Source organism: Agelaius phoeniceus, chromosome 6 (genome assembly GCF_051311805.1).
Source record: "Agelaius phoeniceus isolate bAgePho1 chromosome 6, bAgePho1.hap1, whole genome shotgun sequence".
Taxonomy (NCBI): Eukaryota; Metazoa; Chordata; class Aves; order Passeriformes; family Icteridae; genus Agelaius; species Agelaius phoeniceus.
The window spans coordinates 9611489-9634320 of record NC_135270.1 but is presented as its reverse complement, the minus strand read 5'-3'; the positions used below and the strand labels follow the sequence as shown (position 1 = coordinate 9634320).

Genomic DNA, 22832 nt, shown 5'->3' with positions numbered 1-22832 from the left:
CACAGACATGATATAGCAGTGGATCTCGTGACCAGATAACTGAGATTATTTCAAGTGCCTCCGAAGAGAAAGAGTTATTTTACACCAGTAGCTATCATACACAGACTTGGCAGGCCTGGTGTTAGATCAGAGCTGAGGATCTGGCTGACTGGGGAAGTTTATCCTGCTGTAACTTTATAGCTGGATGTTATAAATTAGAAGTTGTTAAATGCTGAAGAACAACATCATTGTCCGCAGCTATTTGGTAATGCCTGATGGCTCTCAGAATGTTCTGGTTGTTTGATTTCTGCATTAGGAAGAAAATGCAGGCACTGTAAAATGGTAATTAATAGTAGGAGTGAAATGAGAAGAGGAGGAGTGGGCAAAGAGGCCTCAGTAAGTTTCAGTACACCCTTCATCTTGAATATTGTTGTGATGAAGAAAATACTCTCTTACTCCCTTCATTTGATCTGATTCCAGGTAAAATATAATTCTCCCCATGAACCCTCACTGATAAGATTTCTGATAGTGATTCAGACAGTCTGATACTGTACCAAGTTTTTATCCAGGAATGTAATGCTTTCTAGTCTTATCTGTCTTATTCTGAGAGTTTTGTCCACCCTTTGTCATCACAATCATTTTATTGGGCAAAATAATCCAACATAGATCCATAATTTTTGTAGTTCCAAAATCTTTCCAAATAAAGCCTACCATAAGACTTGCTTAGTTGTCTGGTTGCACTTAAAACTTTAAAAAGCATTTTTATATCAGCTCTTGTCTTCATACACTCCAAATTTCAGGACAGAAATGTTCAGTGCTTGTTGAGGATTACATTTTAAATTAGGTAAAATGTCATTGGTTGTTTCTGAGATTAGTTTACTTTTCCTGCTTCAAAGTTTTTTTTCAAAAAACACCCCATGGAACAAATGCATTGTAAGTGAAACAGCTGCTGGGGAGGGAGGCTCTTTCCTAAAAGTGTGGGAAGCATCTTCAGTAATACTTTCATTCTTAGAAAATGTTTGATTTAAAGATGCCTTAATGTATGCAACGTGTGCTGAATTGAGAGAGATTAAAAACAAAATGAACCAGAATGCTTAAAGATCAGAGGATTCAGCAGCAGTGCTGAAAGCTTGTGAGGAGAATCATTCCAAATGTAGACAGACTTTGGAAAGGGGAAGTTGTATTGGAAATGGTTCCTCTACACTTTGCAGTGGAAAGAGCAGAATTCATGGAATCCTTCTGGTGGTTGGAAGGCACCTCTGGAATCACAAAGCAGGGTCAGCTAAAGCAGCTTGTCCAGGATTGTGTCCTGATGGGTTTTGAATATCTCTGACTATTCCACAACCTCCCTGGGAAACCTGTTCCAGGTTTTCACCTTTTTCACCTGTTCCAGTGAAAAGGTGGGGGGTTAAAGTTTAAATGGAACATTTTGTATTTCAGTTTGAGCCTACTGATCCTTGTTCTTTCCCTGGACACCACTAAGAAGAGCCCACCTGTCTTTTTCCTTTTTTTATTCTTTGGGTATTCATAGACAATGTCCCACCTTCTCCACAATGAACACTCCCAGCCTCTCAGCCTCTCAAATGACAGAAACTCCATTCCCTTAATCATCTTTGTGTCCCTTTCATGGACTAACTCCAGTTTGTCTGCATCTCTTTTGTACTGGGAAACCCAGAGCTGGACTCCAACTCCATCTGAGTCTCGTCAGTGCTGAGCAGAGGAAGGATCACCTCCTCCACCTGCTGGCAGTGTTTTTCCTGGGATGCTGCTGCCTTTCATTGCCACAGGGATGTATTCCCAGTTCATATCCAACTTGTTTTCCAACAAGTCTTTTTATCCAAAGTTGTTTTCCACTTAGATTGAAAGGAGCCATTTATCCAGGCAAAAATTCATCAATTTGTCAATGAGGATGTTGCAGGAGTGAGTGTCAAAAGCCTTGCTGTGGTGAAGATAATATCAGCTGCCCTTCCCTCATCCATCATACCACTGATATCATCTTGGAAAGCTGACAGATTGGTCAGTCATCATTTCCCCTTCCCAAATCAATGGAGAATGGATCGAGAGCAGCCTGGAAAAGACTTGGGGGTGTTGGTTGATGAGAAGCTCAACGAAACCCAGCAACACACACTTGCAATCCAGAAAGACAACTGCATCCAGCCTCAAGTATTGGGAAGTTATTCTTCCCTGTGAGGGTGCTGACACACAGGCACAGGTTGCCCAGACATGTTGTGGAATCTCCATCCCTGGAAAGCTTTAAAGGCCAGGTTGGGGCTTGGAGCAACCTGGTCTAGTGAGAGGTGTCCCTGCCCATGGCAGGGGGTGGAAGGAAGGAAGTGGAAGGTCCTTTCCAATCCAAACTCTGTGATTCTAAATCACCTTTTTGCTTAATGCTTTCCAAGCTTATTTGTTCCACCCCTTTCCCAAGGAGAAAGGTGATGCTGAGCAGTTTGTACCTGACTGGTAGCTGACCAGTTTGCTTTGAAGGATCTCTGAAGAAGCTCTCTGTACAGCAGCAGCAGAAAACCATTTATTTGTTTATTTTGGGCATCTGATATACTTGTGCCTGGAGATTACACTCCTAGTTCCTTTCACTCCAATCATATCTACTACAAAAGGCAGCTGTTGAGTGTAGAAAAGATATTCTTAATAGATTCTCAGTGCTTCTTATGCTTTTCATACCTGAAAATGTGTGTCAGTAGCAGGCTGTAATATAAAATCTTCAGCAATTAAAGTTTTTTAAATGGTCTTGCTTAACAGTCACTATTAGTCATGATAGACATGACCCCTTCTTTCTTGACAGTATTAATTTTGAGAAGCTCTGCCTTATCTGTCATTATAAATAACAGTAATGCTGATCTGGGCTGATTTCTTATGCTAAGTAAATTTAAGTTCCTGATCTTATTTAAATAGAAATTATGTTTTAATTGACAGCCTAAGGATACAAGCGAGGCAAGTTATGTAAGGACAAGAAATGTCTTTTATTAGACTAAATAGTAGAGTAGGGAAAAATGAGGCAAGATTTGTTAAGCAGGAGTGTTTCTCTTGGTAGGAATTGTTAATAGCAAAATGTAGTTTTAGGCTATGCTAAATCACAAATAAAACCAAGACAGGGAGAAGGTGAGATGTCCATTTATTATTAATAGCCTGAAGATTTGCTCAGCACACACTGATTTTAGTGACTTCTAACCATCTGAAAAGTTTACACAAGGGACAGTATTATTCCTAAAATTCTACATTCATGAGATTCTATGTTCTCTTTTTAAATTTTAATTAGTGCTATCAAGTAGATTTACCTAAATTACCAATCAAGACATTCTGAAAGACAAGTATTGTAACCTTGGCAAAGGGCATTTTGCACAAAATGAATGGGGGGAGACTTTGAGTTATTACACATTGAATAAATTTTCTCTCCAGCTGGGAAGATACAAGAACCTGGCAATGGTGAAGTCAGCAGGGAGTATTTGGTCACTCCAAGTACTGGACCAGCAACTCCAGTTAGACAATAAGTTGAGGGCTGGATGGGGATTTTGCTGCATGGTAGAAAACACACCACATGAACATTTTCTCTCCATCAGTGGTGCTTTGAAAATATGCAAAATGAATTCTCTTAACACTTTTTTTTTTTTTTCATTTAATTTAGACTTGATACGTGATTCACCTACTCTAGTCACACTTCATCTCTGCTCCCCCACATTTCCTGCTGTCTGGGCTCACACTGATTTTCAGTTATCAGACAGCAGCTATCTTTCTTTATTAACAACAATAGTTCTGAACCCTGCAGATAAAATGCAGTTTAATGAAGTAGCTGCACAAGGAAAATGCCATTAGCACGTGTTCAAAACAGAGCCAGCAGCTTGAGAAGGAAATTTCCAGCAATATCCACGGAAGCCCAGCCAGCTGTTGAGCCTTTGGGCTCATTAACACTCCCTCCCACAAGTGCTTTAAATAAGGGTTGGAAAGGGCTCTTCTCTTCTGAGTACTGCTCTGAGGGGTTGGTGGCACCAATCAAGCAGCTTCTTTGAGGGCCAGTTTTGTTGTTAATTATTTTTTTTTCTTTTCCTGTTGGAAATTCTTGAGTCTTCTTTTCTTCAAGTGAGTAAAATAAGCTTACATGGGACCTAGAGGTAAGGGATGTTTATGGTGCTCAATACTATTTATATGAATATTCTTTCCTAGAAATTCACTGAACTTTGTGGCTTGATCAGTAACAGGCCAATCTCAGTATTGGTTACTTTAGAAAGTATTGATTTGGAGGCTTTGGTAGAGATTAAGTTTATGGGGATTTTATATTTGCTTTGAATGCTGTAGTTCCTTAAAACAAGTATTTGTTTTTTAGATAGGTTTCCTATTTATTCAGTTGCTTTTGGTGTATCAGAGAATGCAAAGGCTTTTTATTTCTAATTAATTCTGGTGTACTTTAAATTTAAATCTTTAAACCCTGTAGTTTATCAGAGCTGGAAAAGCTCATATCTTAGCCCTTTATATGAAGGAAAATGGAGCTTCCAGAATCCCATGGTTTTGTTTATTATGGAACTTTCAATGTTACATCTTTTGTTTATGTTCCTGGAAGTCTTCTGGTGCTTTCTACTTTAATACTAATTTTAGAGAGAAATTATTATGAGAAAATCTGTCTGTGGAAAGTTGATTTTTATTGTGTGAAAATAACTTGGGATTCCTGATGGCTCCACTTGAAATATATGCCAAAAAAAAAAAAAAAAAAAAGCTGAGTATTTATTGTGCCTTATAAATCAAGGAATGTTGAGTTGTTTTTATGGGTGTTTTGATGTATGACTTGATGTCTTCAATATCTTGGAGTTAGAGGTTTAAATCTTCAGTAAGGAAAATCCTTTCCACATTTGGGGGTGCTTCTGTTCCAAGGCTTTTTTCCCCTGTGGAAGAGGCTGGTGATACCTTTGCAGCAGGAGGAGAGAAGGATTTATCTAGCAAAGGTTTTTCTTTTATAAATAAATACTACAATGAGAAAACACTGGCTGAAGGAAGTGGGGAAAGCAGACACTGCTTGTTAAACCAGATCATTTTTGGTGTTGTTAAATGACATGGAATGGCAGGAATAACAAACTGTGTGGGAGCATGGGAGAAGTGTGATAAAGAGAGGGAACAGAAGTGGTTTGTAGAAGTTTTGAGTGCTTGCACAGCTGCATTTTTCCTAAATAATATCAAGTTCCTACTTGCCAACAAGTGTAGCAATTCTCTGTGTCAATTTAGCCTTGCTTTTGTGATTGAAATGAAGTCTAGGAGATAGAACAGGATGAGTTTCAGAGGAAGCTTTTGCAAAGTGGTATCACAAACCAAAGCATGAAGGATTTTTGGTGAGAGAGGCCAACTCTGTTGCATTTTTTTGCCCCATTCCCATTCTTTCAGTGATCCTTGTGAAAACACAAGTCTTCTGTGCATGATCTTGGAGGAAATAACAGGGAATAAAATAAGGTACTTCCTGGTTTTGAGGAGGCACCACATGGTCACCCACCAAAAGTCTCATTTAAGAGGCCTGCAGTAGCCCATGGCACCCTAAGTTTGGGGAATAAATGCAGATGTAAGAGGAAAGATGATAATTTTTTTATGAAGAAGTGTATTGATTGAACACATGAGACTTAAAACTGGGTTTTTTGAATCAGTCCTGCCTTGTCTCACATTTAGAGACCTATTTACCATGTTTACTGTCAGTTTTGTATTGTCAGCTCTTAAAAATATAGCCTAAAAAATAAACCGAAATAGCAGAGTTAGCTTTGATCTGTAAAATAACACCTGAGCAAAGCATCAGTTGTGCAGTAAAAATACCAATTTCTGAGCTGACAGTGGAGCACAAATGAGGTGCTGAGGTGTTAAGATTTCCAAATAAATTTGAATTACTTTGAGAGAATTAGGTCTGGTTTTATTAGACAACTTTTCATTTGTGTTCATGATTTCATGGGGAGAAGCTATGAAAAAGCTGAGAGCTGCATTATGGTTGGGCTTCAATATAAGAAAGATAAAAGATGATCTTATGTTTAAAAAATATCAATTTTGGGGTTCAGCTAGTGGAAGTTAGGATGCCTTGTTAAATATTTTGTCTTTTAGTTTAAACAGAAGCTGTGTGATCCTGTGAGCAGGGGTGCATTAGTAAAATAGATGATTTTTCAAGTATTTCATTCATGCCTAATAGTTTTGATGCATTTTTATTGACACTAACTAATGTGTATACTGCAGTACAAAAAGATAAAGGGGTGTCCTGTAAGGCATTGTCATTTAGAAGCAGGAAATCTCTTTTCTGTATCATCTGAACGACCCCTCTGTCAGTTCAAAAACATCCCCCTTGTCCTATTGCAACAGGCCCTGCTGAAAAGTTTGTCCTCGTGGTGCAAAGACAATTTGTCATTTTGAACTTAACTCTGGAAATCCAGGTGTTGAAAGCTGTATCTTGTAAGGAACATTACTGTGGAAAAGATGGGATTTTTTTTTCAATCTGTAGTTAAGGACTGTGTAAGATCTGCCTTGACAGTACTTTTTGAAGTGAAAATGTCCTTTGTGAGAAGTTTTGTGTGTACTCTTTAGGCTTCTACTCATACCCTTTCATATATATCCTATAAACAGCGAGTATGTGGCAGAAATAGAGAGCAAAATTCAAAATCCGTGTGAACGAACAGATAAAAATGTCATCCTTTGAGCTGTGGTTTGGGGTTTTTACGCACTTTGTCACAGTGGCAGCATTATCAAGGGCGTGCACTCTTGCTTTATCGCTTTTCCTGGACCGGGGCCGTAAATAGCAGTGCGTTTGGGACCTTTTGGGGTCTGCGTATTGTAGGAAGATGCGCAAAGCGCGTTTCTAAGTTAAATTCCAGGGATTTGAGGACCCGAGCCCGAAGCACAGCGAGACCCGCGGCTCTGCCCGCCGCTCCCCGCCACGGCCGCGCGGGGGCGCGCTCGTCCCGCGCACCCCAGCGGGACGGGACGCGCTGGGCTCCTCCGCTGCGCGGGCGGCTCCCGGCCCGAGCCCGCTTTGGGGGGACCCGCCGTGCCTCAAAGGCTCCCGTGGGGGGCTCCGGGCCCCGGGACGGCTCGAACAATCCCCGGGCCGAGCGCCGACCCCCGCCCGCCGCCCCGCACGGCCTGCACGGGCCGCTCCCCGCGCCCTCCCTCGTCCCGCCTCCCGCCCCGCCCCTCTCGCGTGCGATTGGCCGGGCCGTACCCCCGCCGCCGCTGATTGGTGCTCGCCGTGCGCCTCATTAGCATGGTGCGGTGCGGGGCTCGCGGCGGAGCCGCGGCGGAGAAGTTGCGCCGGAGCCGCCGTCGAGCGCTCGTCCCGGCCCGGCCCGCCTCAGCCTCCGCGCCCTCCGCCGCCCCGGCCCGAGCGGGACATGGCTGAGCGCAGCCTCCCGCCGGGATGGAGGTAGCCGGGCCCTCGGGGAGGGCTCCTGCCCGCTGCGCTGCCAATCCTCCCGCGCCGCTCGGGGCTCGCTAGGGATCTGCCCCTGCCTCACCTTTCGCGCTTGTCGTGCCGCTTGGCTTAGCCCGTCTTTCCTATGGCTGGGATATACAGCTCGACTCTGAAGACCCTGGAGGATTTAACTTTGGACTCTGGTTATGGGGCAGGGGATTCCTGCAGGTCCCTTAGTCTCTCTTCTTCCAAGTCCAACTCGCAAGCCTTCACCTCTTCTCAGCACAGAGGCAACTGGTGGTACTACTCGGGCTCCATGAACAGTAGGAATAACAGCTGGGACACCGTGAACACCGTGCTGCCGGAAGACCCCGAGGTCGCAGATATCTTCTCCAAGTGCCCTAAGCTGCCGGATCTCGAGGAGTACCCTTGGACCGATGAAGACATCGGCAGAATCCTGCGCAAAGGGAAGGGAGAGGGCCAGGGCAGGAGCTTTTCGCAGGAGGCTGTCAGGCGGCTCTCGCAGCTGCTGCGGCGCGCCCTGATCCGGGTGTCGCGGGAGGCTCAGCGGCTCAGCGTGATGCACTCCAAGTGCACCCGCTTCGAGGTGCAGAGCGCCATCAAACTCATCCAGAGCTGGGCCCTGGCCGAGAGCTGCGTGCTGGCCACCGTCAAGGCGCTCTCCCTGTACAGCATGAGCGCCGGCGATGGGCTCAGGAAAGGCAAATCCGCCCGCTGCGGCCTCACCTTCTCGGTGGGCAGGTTTTTCAGGTGGATGGTGGACACGAGGATCTCGGTGAGGATCCACGAGTACGCGGCCATCTCCCTAACCGCTTGCATGGAGAACCTGGTGGAAGAGATTAAGGCTAGGGTTTTGGCGAGTCAGAGCCCCGACGCTGGAGGGGAGATCTCGGCTGAAATCCTGGAGATGGTTATCAACAACGATGCGGAACTTTGGGGAGTGTTGCAACCTTACGAGCACCTCATCTGTGGGAAAAACGCTAATGGTAAGATCCAGCTTTTACGGTCTGCTGTCTTCATACTAGCAAGCTTTACTGTAAAAGTCCTCACTCTCTGTGGACTTGGGGTTTTTCTGGGTTTTCTTTGCATCTGGATTGCATCTTGCTCGTGGTTTGTGTGTGCGTAAAGGAGGCATGACGGTCCTGCCAGGCAAGAATCCTCTTGCTCTGTCCTTAAGAGGTACCAGGTTATAAAAGGCTGTGGGAACCCAAGCCCTGTTGTCCTAACAAATATCTGACTACACCAGCTGCTGTTTTGAGCATTTTCCCTCTAACTGGCGTGTAAATATGTTCTCTTTAACCCTAAGATGAAATGTGCTTTACAAGCTGCTGTCCAGAAAGTACCACTATATCTCTTTTAAGCAAAATTTATCTTACAGTGAGTATCTGGTAGTTTCATCTTAAAGATGCTGTTACCACGTACAGCCTGGAGAGGGAAAACAACGTTAATTTTTTTTTTCCTTTGCGGTTGTAAAATGCACTTTATGAGTAAAAACTTTGAACTTGTATACTTTGGAATTCCTTGTAACTCAGCAGAAACCTGTGGTGTCCTTTCCTGCCATAAACAAGAGCGCGTGTGTGAGCGTAGGACGGTGTCTCAGTGATGAGAATAACACAGTGTTTAAGGTACTTACCGCTGCCATTTGTTTGGAAAGCAAAGTTTCCGAACGCTTAAGCAGATAGAGGAATGTTGGCATCTTCTTTCGGGAGCGAGGAGCAGTTTGGAAGGCTTAAGCCGTGACAGTTGTGTTAAGGAGCTGCACTGTTTGTTTTGCATAGTCACACTGAGGAATACCATATTTTTCCCATGGAAAATTCAAGGAAACGTCCAGTTTAGAAAAGTATTTTGTGTACCACCCACGGTTTCATGACTTTTGCTGGCCTCTGTTACGGTCGAGTATTTCATGCTTAATACGTTTGTGATTTAACTCTATAAAACCAAGGGGCTTTTCAGAAGGGAGTCTCATAGCGAGAGAAGTAAAGGAGCTGTTTTGATTTGAGGGGGAAAAACCCTTTGAAATTGTCAGAGATGGGCTGACTCACCTTCTCCTCCCTGGGTGCATTGATTTCCTGCAGTTTTTCCATACCCAGGCAATTCTGTTGTTCAGATCACGAGTAGGTGACTGCAGGGAGTTGTCCCCGTTGGGTCAGCATTACTAAACACTTGTGAAATAAATGTGAAGAGCCTTTTAGATGTTCTCTTGGCTCTGCTCCAAGGCATAACTGAAAGTTTCAAGGTCAAACACAGACATCTACGCTTGTAACTAAAAGCGCTTGGGTGGTTAGAGAGGTATGAGGATGTGTCTGCCAAAACACTTGTCATTCTTCGTTTTTCACGGGAGTGTTTGTTTGCCACCAGCTCTGAGAAAAGGACTTGTTTCCCCTCCCTTGTTCCTTATTTAGGGAACCCGGAGTAAAATATTTTGGTTCTGCGAACCGAAATGTAAATTTCAGCTCTTCTCTGCTCGGTGCCTCTGCCACACAGGTTCTGTGTGTAAAGTGAAGAGTTGGACCCTCACTCAGTTGTTTTTTTCTCTTTAATGTATTTCTTAAGAGAAATTTCACTGGAAAAACTGCAGTGAGTGAATGGATGCTGGTGTTGAATGGGAAGAAGAAGGGTGAGTGTGCAGGGAAATGCTTATAAATATTCAGAGCACCAAATGGTCAGTTATGATAACGCTCCTGCACAGTGGAAAGCCAAGCAGTCTGTGGCCACGGAAGGATTGGCTTCTGTTGCCTCTTTTGTTGTTCCTGCCTTTCAGATCAATCCTGTCAATAATTGAATGCATTTTTTAAGTCTGGAAATTGAATAAAACCTCACATGAAGGCATCCTGTGATTTCCTGTGACAGTCTGTCACTAGTGTTTTACCTGACACAAGTCAGTGAATCCTCTAAATGGCTTTTCTTGCAGTTGGAAGGCCACAAATGGTTTTATATGGATGCAAAAAAGCTTGAAATAACTTCTCTATTCTTCTCCCTGTAGGAATTGTAAATGAGTAGTATTCACATCATTCTGCACAGTGCTTTCAAATGATCTTGTCTTTTACATTAATTTAAATCTGAAGTAGATCTGGCAGTGAAATAACTGGATTTATTCCTGTTTAAGGAACAGAAAAACTTGCTTTACTGTCACTTTTGTTTCTTTCCTAGTAAAAGCATTTAGTGGAGCGCTGGTAAATTGCAAACTTGGGGAGTATGTGTGTGTGTGTTGGGTTTTGTTTTATAGCCCTGAGTTTGATGGCAGAGATAAAAAGCACTTAGAGGTTCAGTTCTAGCTCCAGTCAAGCATTGTAATCCCTGGATGAAATCCATGGCGCTGTCCTATGCAGAAGATTGCATGGGATTATCATAATGGACATTTCTGGCATTATGATCTATTGAATACCATTTTCATTATTAGATCAGGACAGCCTGCTGCTTTGGAGTCAAAGAAACGGTAAGTAAATACATAAATCTTCCTAAATTCTCATGATACTGAGGTTTAGACCTGTATTTCTTCAGTGACTAATCTGCCATCAAAGACCACAGTCCAGTCACTTGAAGCTTTGGAGGCTGAAAGAGCAATGTTGTGTATTACAACAAATGTGTTTTAATCAACACCTGCTGTGTGAAGGGTAAAGTTTAAAACTCTGTCAATGCTTAAGGGGGAATTTTAATATTATTTTTAAATAAATAATAATCAGTGGCTTGCTTGTTTATTTACCCTTTCTGTGAAGCTGTTCTTTAATCAACTTTTTTGCTGCTTCTGTGAGCCGTTCTCTGCCCTCGGTGCGAGTTCTGACTCTGTGCTTGGGACTTGGTGGCTGTGCCTTGGAAGGAGGAGGAATGACCCGAGCCTGTGGCCCTGAGTTCTTAATGCCCCCAAGGGTAAGGGTCCTCTTGGGCAGAGTTCAGGTGGAACGTTGCAAAAACAATGCAGTGCTGGAAAGAAAATGAAACAAAAGCAGCAAAAAAGATAGATAAACAGCTACTGAACAATGTAGCTAATGAAAGGTAAAGCAAGTGTAAATTGGCATGCAGGTTTTATTTTCTATTTTTATTTATGTGGACATCTATATATGTAGTGGTGGAAAATGCACCCAGTGGTTTCACAGGGATTTTGAGACACTCTAATTAGGAATATTAGTGTCTATTAATTGAAAATGCTGGAGAGAGAAGTTGAAATCTGAACTTACCTTGGGAATGTGATTCTTTTACTTGATCTGCCTGTGTTTGGTGCATGGTTCTTTAGACTCTGAGCTGTCAGCACTGCAAATACATTTGGATATCATTGCCCTGTTAATTACAGCACTTGGGCTGTAGTGAACTCTCTGGTTATGGTCAGGCTCTCCTCTGTCTGCCAGTCCACCTGCTGTGCTGTTTAATGCATCAGCACATCCTGGTGCTCTGGAGATAGAAGTGTTGACAGATGTTTTGCCAAAGGAAAAAAAAAAAAAGGAGAGGGGGAAGGGTTGGAATTTAACCTGATAATGCTGTTTCTTCATGTACCTCTTAACCCAAACACTTGAAGTTCTCCCTGGACAAACTAATAAACAAATGAGTCTTGTGGTTTGCTCACCTGAGGATGAAGAAAAATAGGGTCTGAAAGAATTCTACTTGTGTTTTAAGATATTTTTCTTAGGAAGGGTTGAGGGGAGAAATGTGTAACCTTTCCTCACAGTGTGAGGGAGTGGTTTGGACTCTATAGAATTAAACAAGGCATGAATTTTCTTCTCTCTAATATTAAATACTGACAAACCTTACCAAACATCAAACATGGGCTTAGCATTTACTGTCACCAACCCTGTGTTCTTTTATATTTCACACTACAAGTTAAAAATTATAGCTGATTTTAACAGAGGATTTTTTAAAGCTACACTGTGATGGAAATTCCTTTTTATACCTGTCACATGGTCTGAAGTAACTTTTTTATTTCTGCATGGTCATGGTACTGTATTGAAATGCAGCATGGGGGAAAAAATAATGACATTTCAATAAGCAGAATGTCCTTTTGTTATCTGAGCTGAACAAACTGGTGTGCTCATCAAGAGCCTCATCAATTTTAATAAGCTATCAGCTTCACAAGTCTTCAGGAAAGCACTGCATGGTGGAAGGGGGGGCATTTTGGGGAAAAGAGCTGCAAATGCAATCAATAAATGAATTTGAGGGGAAATACAGGATTCATATGGTGCTACAGCAGGTACAATTTACAAGGTGGCTTGTAAATTGTTTCAGAAAAAATAATCAAGTAACTCCGTCTTCCATGTTACTTTGTCTGAAGCAGGAGTTTGAAGCAATTTTGAGGATTCCTGGGCAGGAATTTGATAATTTATGTACACACTTCCATGTTGGGTGTAGCTATGATCCTATTCCAACTTCGGCTTCATTCACCTCTGGACCCCCAGCCCACCTTGTGTGCTTCTGCTCCTACACAGCTAAGAGCTTGGATTTCTATCCACAAACCCACAGGGACAAATTCCTTAAGCCTAAATATTAATGCTTGTACACACATGCTCTCCTCTCCTACAGAAAACAAACCACCAGGTGCATATCTGCAGATGTTTGTGTTTTTAATTGTGCATCTTATGTTAAAGTACAGAGCAAGAAAGGCTGACCTGCCTATTTTTTCCACTTTACCGTGTGTCTGTATATATATTTTTAGTTATAGCAAAGGAAAATGAATGATGTAATGATTCTGTCTTAAATTAATCCTTCACATTGCTGATATTGCCTCATGGCAATAAAATTTGTGTCCTTTCAGTAAAATTATTAAAGAGCAAGTGCTGAAATCCTTCTGTCTGTAACTACCAGCAAATGCTGCTGATGTTTAGATTTTTAGTAGAATCATTGTTGCTGGCAACTTAACCCTGTGAAACAGAGGAGTTGTTTCTCTTGGAGAGAAAACTCTGTGACCTCTTTTGTCAAGGCTGAAATCTTTTGTTACTGCTAAAGTTTGAACAGAGCTAATATTTTTGGGGTCAGGACAGAATTTTATCCCTAAGTGACAAGAGAGTTCTGGTCTTTGGTTCATTGATTAATTGATTTTCCAGGTGAAAATAAAGCTGTTTTAGCTCAAAGATTAGCAGTGAACACGTGTGCAGTATCTGAGGTGCTGTTAGATGTAATTTTTTGTGTGCGTGTGTCAGCAGAAAATGAAGAATGAGCTCTAAATGTTCATGTTATTAGTAATAAAATGCAGTGTGTTTGATGTACATGTCTTCTGATCCTGGAATAACTGGAACTAAAGTAGAAATCTTGCAGCTGATTTTGCTGAACTGAGCCACCAGAGTGGGATTTTTTTCTCATGTACCCCGTCTAATTTCTTATGTGATTTGAAACGCAACTCACCTGATCAAGGGAGGGTTGCTGATTGTCAATCAACTTCCATAACTGATCTATAGGATTATGGATATCCTCCTCTTCCTTGAGATCAGCACTCATCCAGAACATGCATATCATATATATATATTTTGGCTGTTATGACATCTTAATCCACCCTAATTTGGAGTTATTCCAAAACTAACTGCAGTAGTAACAAAGAGTAGTGGTGAATTTTGAATACATTTTGTTCTATTAATGGGGTTAAGATGAAACATCTTTTTACACTGAAAAATCTTGTTTGGGTAGTTATGTTATTGCAATGTTTTCATGTTGTAATAATTTGTCTCTGCTGATATACATCATATGATTCAATTACTCTAGTTAATGGTCCATTTAGAGCTTTCTTCATCTGTTTGATTTTTCTGTCCCTTTCCCCAGCTTGCTTTGTAATGGATGGGTCTGCAACAACTCAAAGGAAATGCTTCAGTTGATGAAGTCCTCTGTTGCAGAAAACATAAGTAAAAGTACTGGAAACATTTATTTACAATAAACAATTCCAAGTTGCAGGGGAGGATGGGTGAAGACTCAAACCCTTAATTAACTGCAGAGAAAACCGAAGCTGCAAAGTGCCCGCTTGCACTTGGGAGCTTAAACCCAAAATCTTGGTGCTGAAGTAGAAGTAAGTTGTTAAAAAACTCATTTTACAGCAATGCAAGAAAATGGAATAAGGCCAAAAGTGGTACTAATCCTGTGATCTTCACTAAATTAGCTTGTTGTCCCTTCTTAAAGGATAATGCATTTTACATTTCACTTTTTCTTGAGCAATTTGTCCGTTGTGCCAGCAGAATTAAACAGAGGAGAAACAGAGGCTTGTAAACACAGTAACCCCACTGGATACTCTGCAGTGCCCAGTTAATCTCTCAGCTGTCCTAATTCTCCTGAATGTTTGGAAACAAGATGAAAATAATTCTCCATTTACATTTGAACTCTCACTTTGCATTTGCTCAGGGCTGAGCTTTACAGTCAGTGTATGTGGTCCTTACTTATAAACATTTCCTGTTGTTGGAGACTCAGGATTTTGCAAGCTGGACATTAAGGAGAACCTCTCTCTCCCTGATGAAGTTTTGCCCCACCAGTAGACAGCAGGAGGAAATGTCCATTTGCTCATGTTGAACTATGAGAATTCAGGCTGATGAACAAAAGGGTAAAACCAATTGAATTTCTGGTGCTCCCTTGTTTTATTGGGATTGACTTATGTGGTATTTTGATTCTTAGTGCCTAACATGACATTCCAATAAATCCAAACAAGCCTGAGGCACCAGTACATCCAGGACAGTGGTGGCTTCATGCTTTCTTCTTTTACAAATTGGGCCCAAAGTATTTCAACAGAACTCTTGATTCTTTTCTGTACAGAAGAGCAGCTACATTTAAAAAACAAAGAACAAGTATGTATATATATGTAAAAAACTGGTGGACCTTGTTGAGAGCATGAGTCAATTTAAGGGTTCCAAGTTGTGGATTTTTATGGAATACCAGGTTGGAAGGGACCTGAAGGATGACCTTTCAACCACATGAGTGAGGAGAGCCTTTGAAGTGGAGTTGCCTTGTTTGCATCACAGGACTTGTCCCAAGAAAGCAACAATAGAAAGAGGAAAGGTTTGTTCCTTTCACCCCCAACACATCCAGACTTGCCTTTGGCCCTGGGTCACAAGCCAGGCAGGATCTGTGAGCTCAGCCTGCTCCTTGGGAAGGGTTGGGATACAGCAGCTGACCTGCTGAGTGAGCTAGGCAAGGCAGAGGTGGCTTTGTCAACCCCTAATTCAGGTGTCTGCCTGCAGCCTGCCAGGGTGGTGGCTGCACTTCTGTGAGCTTGGGACATGTGGGATGGAATTAATAGCATGGAAGTAACTTCTGAGGAAAGGGGCTGATGTGCTCTTCAGGAGTGAACACTAAGGATTGAAGTTAAATGGAATTCTGAGCTATAAAATCCTTGTTTTCTAAAACCTACTTGTTATGTGGTACTTGCAGGTGAAAACCCCTTGGAATTGTAAACTTCCTCCTCCTCATCTGCTCAAAACCTGTTCCTTAGTGCTGTGGTTGCTGGTTGTTTGAGGAGCTCTTCTGTGGGGCAATGGTTTGGGTTGGTCTTTGCTGTGATTTTATGTGAAGCATTTCTCTGAAATTGCCCCTCAGCAGAGCCTGAGGTGCTGGGCTGCAAGCTGGGAGCATCATTAAACTGGGTCTCGGGGATGGTTTGGCGCTCTTGGTGTGGCTTTGACCCAGACACTCAGAGGTCAGTTGTACACCTGAGCACTCGTCAGTCTTGTTCTGGTTGTTTAATTATTACACCTGGACCATCTCTTTCTTAAAACCTGTTTGATGTTCACATCATGTTGTACTTGACCTGCTTCAAGTCTGAATTGAGCAAAATGCCAGAGCAATCTGTCATGAGGCTGCATTTGGCTCTCCCTGTCCAAAAATTAAAAAGCCTTGACATAAACCAAAAAAAATCCCCAAAAAAAGGGGAAAATGTACTTGAACAATTCCTGTAGTTTTTGTGTAGTGACATTAAAATGCTTGAGATGATGAAGAGTGTTTGTGGTAGAATCCTGGGGTAGAGACCAAGAACTGAAACCAAATAAACATTTCAGAGCAGCTTTTCAGTTTGTGGATATAGATTTATAACAACTGATAAATTTGCTGTGGGGCTGTGCAAGATCAAAGTAAAAGTTGTTTATGATATTTTGGGGATGAGAGGAAAGGAACACTACAGAAGACATAATCTGCTTGTTCCATTCTTCAGTGTTTATAACATCACAGTCCATGCTGGATACTTCTGTCATTTTAATTTCTATCCCAATCTGGAGTCTGTTGCCTGGGACCTGGAGAATAAAGAAAAAATATAACTCTGTTTATGCTGGGACTTATACATTAAAAAGATAAGCATGCAGAGGCATAATTATCTATTATTTTTTGATCCTATATAGCTCTGGATTTTTTCCTTATTAATTCCAAGATGACAGTGAATAGATTTTCTTCTAATATTTACATTTTATTGTTTGTGAACCAAGCACACTACTATTGGAGCTGAAGGACAAGAGTTGAATATTGGCAGACCGTTAAAGTAGGGAATTGGGCCAGTTTTGCCTCATATTTATTCTTCAGATGATTTGGGTTTTTGATGTTTTACTAGAATTTTGTAGAAGTCAGTTTCTTGTTTATTTTGTTTAAATGACGACTCAGTACTCCAGGCAGCTCTGACTCCTATCAGGTGAAAGCAAAACCCAGGGTTTCAAGCTGCTTTTAGGCAGTTCACTCATCTTTATCTTTGATTCCTCTTACAAGTGGTTGTGAGGTTCCTTTTTATTTCTTTTCCCAGTTTTTGTGCAATTTCCTGAGATAACACCACAGGCCTAACCAAAACCTTAGGGATGGGTGTTTGTTGTAGTAATATGAGAGATAACATATAATGAAACGTATTTCCTCTGAGGGGGTGGATATAAGTTCTCTTGAATTGCACATTGAATTTCTGCTCTTTGGTTGAATGTTATCTTCATTCCAGCCCCCCACCCTGTTTTGTGCTCAGCTTGCACTGGCGACTTTGTTTAGTCTAGAGATCATAAAAATGTCTCCTGAGCTGCATTGATACAGTTTTATTACTATCTTAGTGTGGTTTCTGGTACTTTTAAGCTGTTATATGAATTTTATAATGTGTCTGTGGATATTTGCACTGTAGGGACAGTTGGACTTAGAGGAGGGAAGAAGGTGAAAAGCTATAATGGTAGTAACCAATTCATAATCTTTATTGTTGTTTTGAATAAACAATCTCATTCTATTGTCAATATATAAAGACTTTTAAAACTTCCCCCCCTGGGAAGTGTTATGAAAATTTCTGTTATGCTTTGTCAGCATATGTTGAAACTTTGGCTTGAATGGATGTCAGTTTTGCTCAAACCTGAAATAAGATCAGGAGATTTCTCAGAGTTGTTGTCAATGACCTGCTGCTGAAAAAAAAGCTCAGAGTCCATGCATGAAGTGCTGCTTACCTCGAGGTTAAACCTTGCTGCAGCCTAAGGAATAATTTCCACTTGTTTTAATAGATATTGATCAGTTTTTGCTTAGCAGGAAAGACTGAATCCTTTCTGAAGCAGATGCCTGGGTTCAAAATTGCTTGGATTGAGGCCACATGTTTGTCTGAGGTGGTTTTGTTTTAGTGCTTTGTAATAAACTTAAGGGATTTACACCTTGAGGTGGGAGAAGCTTTGGCTTTGGTGACCATTTCTTCCATGGAAAACCTGGATGGGGGGATTTAAAGCATCTGTGCCCTGAGGTTTTGTAGCTGTGCTGGTGAGTGCAATGTAGGTGACTGGTAGGTTCTTGTTAATCTTATTATTTTGTTGATGTTAATATTATTTGGAAAAGTGTATCCATTCTCCAGCTCCATTCTCTAAGGTTAATGCCAGATGCAGAGTCTCCTATTAAAGCCATTCAAGGGAGATTCATGCTCAACACTTCTCTGTGGATAGCAACCTTGGAATCATTTCTGGCACTTCTTCCCTGTGTGTGTAATTCTGTTGCTCATGTTTTTGTAGCAGACATGTGGAAATGCAGCTTTCACCACAGGTTATTTTGTGGGATGATGTATGTGCTACACATTTATAAATTTGGGGAGGGGGCTGTCTTGCTTTGTTTTCAGACAGTTGATGTGACCTGTGACCTGCTGGAATTGAGTGATTAAACTCTGAGTTTTCTTGTACCTCCACAGCAGTTCAGAATACTCAAAATTCTCCTGTTATATTGTGATGATGTATATGCAAGGCTGTGTGATTGTGGTTTTTCACGTTCACTGCAGAAGGCCAGAGCTCCCCTAAGGCAAGCACAACTTATAAATGAAAACGAATATAATTTATTAGCATGCAGGTAACCCTTGCCACACAGCCAAGACTTAGATAATTCTTAAGTTATGGCAGAAGATACCGAGCTGGCACGGGGCATTTGGCCTTGCACCATCTGCAAAGCCCGCACTCCAATTTTCTGCTGTTGCCATGGGCTGCAGACTCAGACAGGAAATCATGGTAGGATGGGAAAGGCTCCAAAATACACACAGCCTGTATAAGGTTTGCAGTTAAAAGGGACTTTGAGAGAACAGGCTATCTGTTCTGCTCACCAGGCAGGGAGAAGCAAAGCTGCCTTGTGTGTGCCCGTGCGCTTTAAATGTCCTGGTATGTTTTATACGCTCATTTTTTTAAAAGCTGGAATTTTTTCCACGTAAAGTAACGTGCAGAACTTCAAATGATCCATTGATGTACGAGGGGCCTGATTCAGCCCTCACTTAATTGGTCGTGCTGGGCTGAAAGTGGAGGAGAAAGGAGTAATCTAATGGAGCTTGGGGCACATGAGGCAGGAGAGGAGCCCTGGCCTCTCCTTTCCAGGGACTCAATTTGGGGGTTTAGTTCTATTTTCAGGGATCAAGGCCTGGGTTCTGTGCACTCCAGTGTTGCTATGGGAGGCTATGTGTGTATGGCCCATCAAGTGACAGGGATGCAGAAGGTGCTTGGTTAGTGGAGCTGGGTCGCTTTCTAGCCCTGGGTAGATCACAGGGTCAGAGTTATTAATGCATTTTCCTTGAGCTGTAGGTTAAAATAGGTAATACTGGAGTGATTTGCTTTGGAGAGCAAACAGTTTTATCATCTGCCTATGAGAGATAAACACAATAATCTGTGTGTAATGAACTGCACAGTCTGCAGAGCTTCTAGTGTGTCTCAAGTGTAGTGTAGGACTGGTCAGCTTATGCTGCCTTGACAGATGGGGGAGAGGATAATTTCTCCAGCAGTTCCTAATTTAATTTTAGTAAAGGAGATACTCCTTGACTAAAATTTCCAGCAAATCCACACTGAGCATCATGCTTGGGAGGCATTCTGGACAGACAGAACAAGAGCTCAGCAAACTTCTTGTGGTAAAAACCTGCTTTAAAACTTTCTCTCCAAGGCCCATGTGTGGTTTTTAATTCGGACTGAAGGGAGCCATATAAGAGGGTGGTTTGTTCACCGGGCATTTTCCAGTTTGGCTTGGGTATGTAGTGACTCTCCAGCTGCTTGGAAGAATGGACCTGTGACCAGGAGTAAGGTGAGGTCTGTGTGCTACACTGCCAAATATTGCTGGATGCACTGGATGATATATTTGTCAAGAATGAGACTGGAGCTACCAATTAATCCCATTAGAAATTAAAAACTTTGGTAGGGTTTAACCCTGGGCCTGGGATCAGCGACTGAGGCAGTTTATTTCATGACCCTGCATCTTCCAATAACTGCTGCCTTTTTATGTGCAATATAATGTCAGAAAGATTTGCTGCTTTTCCTTTTTGATTTTATTTAAATCTGACGGGAGACAGTGTTCAAATGGCAGACTGTCTCAGCCAAGCCATCTGCCTGAGCCCTCAGCAGCGCATTGTATTCCTGAAAGAGCATTCTAGGGAAACATCCCAATTCTGAAAAGTTTGAGCTGATTCTACATTAAAAGAAGTGATCCAAAAAGCTGCTGGTGATTTACATGTGAACACTGCCAAGTATTTCTCTGATGAGAGTGCATAACAAAGGAGTGCTCGAGTGGTTGAGTAAGGCTGATTGGAACAATCTGTTGTGGGCTACAGCTCTTTCTGATGCTCCACAATGGTGAGAAGCTACTGTCACTTGTATTTAAAATCTGTATTTTGCTTAGAGGTACGAGATCTTTTGTTGTCAGGTCCCTCGAGCCAGTTGGGGGGGGGAGAGACAATATTTCTTGCTTTAAAATATTCATGGAGCTTGCATGGGCTGGCTTCAGCTGACTTTGTCACCCAGAGTGATTTCTAGAAGAGACAGAGAAGTTGTATTTGATTCGTCTTAATTGGGGCTTGATAGACACATTCTAATTTGACTTCTGGATCTGAATATGGATCTGCATTAATAATCAACTGCTCTCCTAACCTTGCTTTTTGTTCTCAGCTGTTAGTGAGGAGTTTGCTCAGGGAATAGCTGGAAGAATGTGTAGTATTTGTTGTGTGGACAGTTCAACTGAGGACACTTTTCTGATGTTCAGGGACAGCAGGTTATTCTCTGGGCTTGTTCTGTGATGAACAGCACGAGCTTTAGGAGACTCGTGTGGGAGTGATTTCTTCTACTTTTTTTGTGATTTGCTGTTGAAATGAGGCAGGTCATATAAAGCAGCTGCTTATTTTGGAACAAAATCAGCATAACACATTAAAGAACTCATTAATCACTTAGCTTGACCTTCATTTATTATTAAAAAAACTTATTGCATCTCTTGTACATTTTGAAATGCCAGGGATCCTAAGACATATGTTGTCTATTCAGATCTATAGGTTAAGAGCATCAAATAGTTATAATTGGGAGTAAAACCAAAACAGATTCCTGTTTAAGTGTTGACTCTGCTTTTACTCATTTTTAGGAGTGGGAAGTGGCTGTATAAATACCTGCACAAAGAACTGCTCTGAACTTTCCTCTTGCGTAAATTTTTGTCCTGGGATAGTGGCTTCTTCCCTTTGTTCAGTTTTGCTAACACAAAAGACTTCACTTTCCTAAGAGTCTTTCAGTGCATTAACCAGCTTCTGCATCTCCTCTCCCCTCAAAAATCCCAGTGCTTATTTTACAGCAGGACTTATTCTGTAGTTAAAACTCCCAAGTTCCTTGGGGATGTCATTCTTATATATCCCCTGTGTAGTCCTAATGGTATGAGAAGAGCTTACTACATTATAATCACGTTAACTTGTTACAGAGTTGGGTTTTTTTTGAGGAGTGGGAGTAAATTGATCAACCATTAAAACATAGATTAGTTTTGAGACTGGGGAAGGGATCAGTAGATTTGGTCAAACCTGCTCTTCAACTGTCTAATAATACAATTGTCTGTTCCTGCAAGCCAAGATGGGATCATAAGCACGGGACCAAGCTTCTATTCAGCCTTTATTTAAGGAGGGTACTCCAGCAGCATTTTTATTTTATTGGGAGGATACAGTCAGGTTTGTGTGGTCATTAATATATAGGAGTTCATAAAACTGGCAGCCTTAATTGGATAGAAGGGTTAGTAAAGCATGAGGTGAACCAGAATGAGATCTCTGGGGGTCTGAGTTGTGCCTCCTCTTAAAATACGCATGGCTTGGCACAGTGAGTAGCTGGGGCTGAGAGCAGAGTAGTATTAATTTTGTTTGAATAATGGCATTCATGTGCCTATGCTAATGAGTGTGTTCTGCTGCCCGTCCTGCAGATTGTGGACTGGACTCCGAGCTTATTTCACATCTCTAGTGCTTATTTCACATCTTTAATGGCTTCCTTCTGCAACAGAGCCTGTCTTGATTCCCAGTGATGTAATGGATCAGAACCTGACCTTGCTGCACTGCTTTTCCCACAACTGTTGTGCAGCAATCACACAGCTGTTCACTGATTATTATTTTTTTTTTCCAATTGGCTTCTTTGGGACACATTATTCTTTGGCCTCAGCTTCCTAATGCAAGTCATCAGCCACTCTTTGGTAACAGCATTCAGACAGTGCAGGCAGCGGTGTTGAAGGCTTTAAGTATTGCTGAAGTGTTTGGGTCTGCTCAAAATGTTGAATGAATATCAGGTTTATTTTTATTGGTGGGGAATTATGTGCTTCCTTTGCCCCTCTCTTTTCCTCAGTTTATGACAAGCTAAGACAAAAGCAGTATTTAATAAAGGAGTGAGATGTTTCAAGTAGAAATATCCCATAGGCTCTTTTTCCCAATAATGTCATGGATATGTGCTCTGTTACATTCAGCATCAGGGAAGTTGCATGGACTAGCAGTTCAATGTGTTTTGGGATTTATTTGTGTTTTTGGGGGGATTTTTCAAGTATTTGTGATTCATTGTGAAAGTATTGTGAGCTGATTAATTAAAGCTGAGAAAGGGTGGGAGGAGGAATAGAAATGAAACTTCACAAGCTGGAAATCTCAGCTGCAGTGCACCTTAGAATCACTGAAATGCTGGTTAGGATTTGCTCCTGGAGGTTGCTCAGTCCATTTCCACTTCTAGTTTGACTCCTGCCAGAACTAGATCAGCTGAGTGATGGCTTTGCATCTCTAAATCTTGGAAACACCCCTGTGGTAGATCCCACAGCCTTGCTCAGCAACCTGCTCCCTTTTTTA

At 41.8% G+C, this 22832-nt stretch overlaps 1 protein-coding gene across 1 annotated transcript in view; it reads left to right on the top strand.

Annotated features, from left to right (window-relative positions):
- The first annotated feature begins 7221 nt into the window (after positions 1-7221).
- Positions 7222-22832, top strand: part of ABTB2 (ankyrin repeat and BTB domain containing 2) — a 111686-nt gene continuing 96075 nt past the window's right edge. The window contains exon 1 of the mRNA XM_054634709.2: positions 7222-8361. Coding sequence (XP_054490684.1) covers positions 7500-8361 — 862 coding nt within the window. The 5' untranslated portion in view covers positions 7222-7499. The remainder of the gene's footprint in view (positions 8362-22832) is intronic.